The following is a 3,797-nucleotide window of genomic DNA, read 5'->3' as shown; positions in this document are numbered from 1 at the left end:
GATACTCACATCACATGACCATCGTTCGTGATGTGAGTATCAGTCACCTGGAGGGAGGACATAAAAGCCTGAATTTTGCCTGAAACTCTCAGACTGAAGAAGTCTCTTGGAAGAGAGACGAAACGTTTCATTAAAGAAGAACCCGTCCAGAGGACCTATACAATTTTTTTCCTTTGATTTTTTTACCTGGATTACTGAGATGCATCAGGACATTCCTGTCACTAGATGTCACCAAACCCTGAATGTTCGCCCTTTAAAATTAAATATCAACCTGAAGATACAGAATTTACTCAGAATTGTATTTTAATTAGTGATTTGTTGCACAGTACATTAAATAAAGATAAAATAATTATAATGATTCTAAGTGTGCATTTAGGTTAAAGTTTAAATTGATCAGCAATAAGGTTTAATGGCTTCATCTCTGTGTCTCGCAGACAAACACGTGTCTAAAAACTTTAATGGATCAAGATGGTTCTTCCATCTGCCCATGTGGGACCACACAAAACTGGCACATGAAATCGTTTCCCCCCACTGAGGCGACAAATCTAAAGCGTGTCAAACTATTTTAAGAAATCAATACCTGTTCTGACACCGATAAGTATTCAAGCTAAGTAGCTGAAAAGCAGTTAAAAGAAAAAAAAAAGTGATAGCCCTAGTTTCACTGCAGAAACTAAACCTGGAAATATGAAATTGGAAAATGTTTGAGAGGAATTTGTAATTTTTTTTCTATTTATTTTGTCGATTGAGTTGAGCTTACCCTGAAGTCGATCCCCACAGTGGAGATAAAGCTGCCGGCAAGAAAAGCTCCATCTTTAAATCGAACCAGGAGACAGGTTTTCCCCACACCGGAGTCACCAACAAGCATTACCTGCATAAGGAAAAAAAAAGTTAATTAGGACTAACATAATACAATTATAAAAAGAAAAAACCAAAGTCTTCAAAAAAAAGGAAAAAAAAAGAACATGATTAGCAGCACAGAGATCCTTCCTGTGTGTTAACGAACATGCATTGTGTTGCTTCTCTCCACATACAGCTCTGCATGGTTTTATTCAGGGTTGTGATTCGATTAAAGCTTTGATGAGATTACAGTTATCAGGTTAGCAGAGAGACTGTTGGACCTATATATGAAAATCAAAAGTGGCTCCTGGTTTTGAAGGAGCAGCAGACAGGAGATGAAAGACAGAGGAAGGAGAATAAAGAGACACAGGAACAGGCTCAGAAACCAGAAGCTCAGTGAGTCTCGACCTGTTTTTACTGAGTAGAACATTCATTTCTGTCTGCCACAGCGGAAAAGTGAGGGCGGACGATGATGTTTTTGCCTTTGTCTGTGTGTGAGTGTGTCTGTTACCAAAATATCTCATGACTAGAGGGATTTAACTAAAAGTTTCAGGAACTGATCATTAAATGTACGTCTACAAGTCATTGATTTTTGAAGTCAGCCCGATTCAATATGTCTGCCACGGCCAACTGAACATAGGACATCAAAAAAGAGGCATAACTCAATCATGTTTTACAGATATCAAACCCACAAAATAAACAAACAAGATACTCTGAGTGCTACTTTTTGTATGAGATTTATGCCTAAAACTCCTGTTTGTCTGTTAGAAAAATATTTCATAAACCTCTGGACAGGTGTTGATTGGAATCACACTTTAATAACCCCAAAAGTAGGGATGCACAGATATGAAAATTTCATCCGATATCAATATCCGATATAATTATTGCTGTTATGGCAGATAACCAATATTTACCAATATTACACAAAAACACTATTTATATACACATACACACAAACAAACTTGGGTATTTTTTGATACTGTAAATAAACAACCTGACCTCTGACGTGGCTCCCTACTTCAGTTATTCCTGTGCAGCATCAATATCACTATCACGATGAAACAGATGCCACTCGACCAAACATTTCATCTCCCAAAACAGAAACACAAAGCTAAAAAGTGGGAAATAAATATTGGATGTTAATATCGGCCCACAGATTTTCTAAAAAAAAAAAAAGATATTCTAAAAAAATGACCAATACTGGCCGATACTGATGCAGATATATCATGCATCCCTACCCAAAAGGAAATTTTCAACAACTGTAAAAACATTTATTGGATGCACAACATCTACACCTGTTTATCTTTTGGAATCAACCCAATTCAAGATGGCCGCCACGGCTGATCAAAATTAGCCTATACAAGCATGACTATAACTCAGTTATCAAAAATTTGATGTAATAGTAGCTGAGAGTCATTCACAAAACATGCTCCAAGCATGACATATGAGCCTTTATGCATTACGCTTTTGTTCCATTTTAGGATTATTTTGAATTAAAAAACAGTATTTCCAACAACAGCAGTACACACCAAGTGATAGAAGTAGTGCAAGAATTTATTTGAGAAAAAATAGTTTTTTCCCCATTAGTAAGATTATAAAAAAGTCTTCCAACATTTTATTCATCACATCTCCCTGCAAAGCTGAATTTTATCTAACAGTAAAAATGCTTTGTCTGTCAAAGTCTCTTTCAAAGTCAAAAAAAGATGAAGAAAAAAATAGTGTGATGAGCTCAGACTGTAAAAAAATAAAATAAAAAAAGCAGAAAGTCATGTATTAATTTGGAAAAGCAAAACAAAGACATTGTTGCACCAAACTGTTGCTTCAGAAACGCAGAGCAGGTGGCACAAATCACTCGAAGCAGAACACAATGAGAATCTGTGGGTGTGAATCTGTGTTTGTGTCGCTGTGAAGTGACAGTTCCTACAATTCATCCATCCAACTGACGCTCAGTAAAACTCAGGGTTTCTGAAGAGATGATGCTCAGCAGCAGCCAGAACCAGGAAGGATTAAGTGCTGTTTGTTTCTTGTACCTTTCCTTATAGATACTTGTACGGATTCTGTCAGGTTTTGGGGATTAACAAAATAAAAGAAATAAAACACACAAATCCTGAAAGAAAAAGAAAACAGCACGTGCCAAATAAAGTAACCACGTTGTGCTTTTTTTTCCCCTCAGAAAAAAAAAGTGCCCATATGGTGTCAAACACAGACAGGTGCCATTTTCCCCTCCATTAAACATATCCCGACGTGATTGAAAACATCTTCCTACCTTGAAGGCGATGTCATAAAACTCGCTGCTGCTGCTGATGGAGGGTCTGCTCGGATGGACCACCCCGTTCATCTGGACGATCCCCGGGCTGCTCCTCGCCGCTCTGCCGGAGCTTCTCCCCGCGGGGCTGCCCGAGGACGGGCTGCTGCTCGCCGCTTTGCCCCTGGCTGCCTTCTTGCGAGACATTTGCTCCAGCAATTTTATTGTAAATTGCGATCGCAAATTGAAGAGCCAATTTCTCACGCGAATCTGCAGCGTACGAGGACCAGACGACGCTGATGATAACAATAACAAAAAGTTGCAGCCCACAAAGGGAGAAGTTGATTGTTCACCTGTGCGTTGAGCGCATGTTCTCCGCTCTTAAAGCAGCAGCTTTCTTCCTGCTCCTGATGGGTTTCTGCTGTCAGGACAGCAGCTGCAACAGATGCGCCACAAAACTCCACCTCAAAGGCAAATCAACACTTTTCTCACACGAGAACAGATGAACCCCTCACAGGATCATACACAATTAAGATGCACAACTATTACAGAGAGTGGTGACATAGGAAAAAAATATTATCACGTGACTTAACCTGTAATCCATACATCACAGGAATTTAACATAATAATCAAACAATGTGGATTTTGTATGTGTGTGTGTGTGTGTGTGTGTGTGTGAGAGAGAGAGAGAGAGAGAGAGAGAGAGAGAGAGAGA

The 3,797-nt window shown here is 38.9% G+C and overlaps 1 protein-coding gene across 2 annotated transcripts in view; it reads right to left on the bottom strand.

Annotated features, from left to right (window-relative positions):
* Positions 1-3,516, bottom strand: part of rab26 (RAB26, member RAS oncogene family) — a 56,826-nt gene extending 53,310 nt beyond the window's left edge. The window contains exons 1-2 of one of the 2 annotated variants that reach the window (XM_014010055.1): positions 3,104-3,516; positions 758-868 (exon numbers count right to left, since the gene is read on the bottom strand). In XM_014010055.1, the coding sequence (XP_013865509.1) occupies positions 758-868; positions 3,104-3,289 (297 nt within the window). In that variant the 5' untranslated portion in view covers positions 3,290-3,516. The remainder of the gene's footprint in view (positions 1-757; positions 869-3,103) is intronic. The other variant, XM_014010054.1, reaches the window with a different exon arrangement.
* Positions 3,517-3,797: the final 281 nt, after the last annotated feature.

This window comes from Austrofundulus limnaeus, unplaced genomic scaffold (genome assembly GCF_001266775.1).
Source record: "Austrofundulus limnaeus strain Quisiro unplaced genomic scaffold, Austrofundulus_limnaeus-1.0 Scaffold65, whole genome shotgun sequence".
NCBI classification, from domain to species: Eukaryota; Metazoa; Chordata; class Actinopteri; order Cyprinodontiformes; family Rivulidae; genus Austrofundulus; species Austrofundulus limnaeus.
This window is presented reverse-complemented; position numbering and strand designations above follow the sequence as displayed.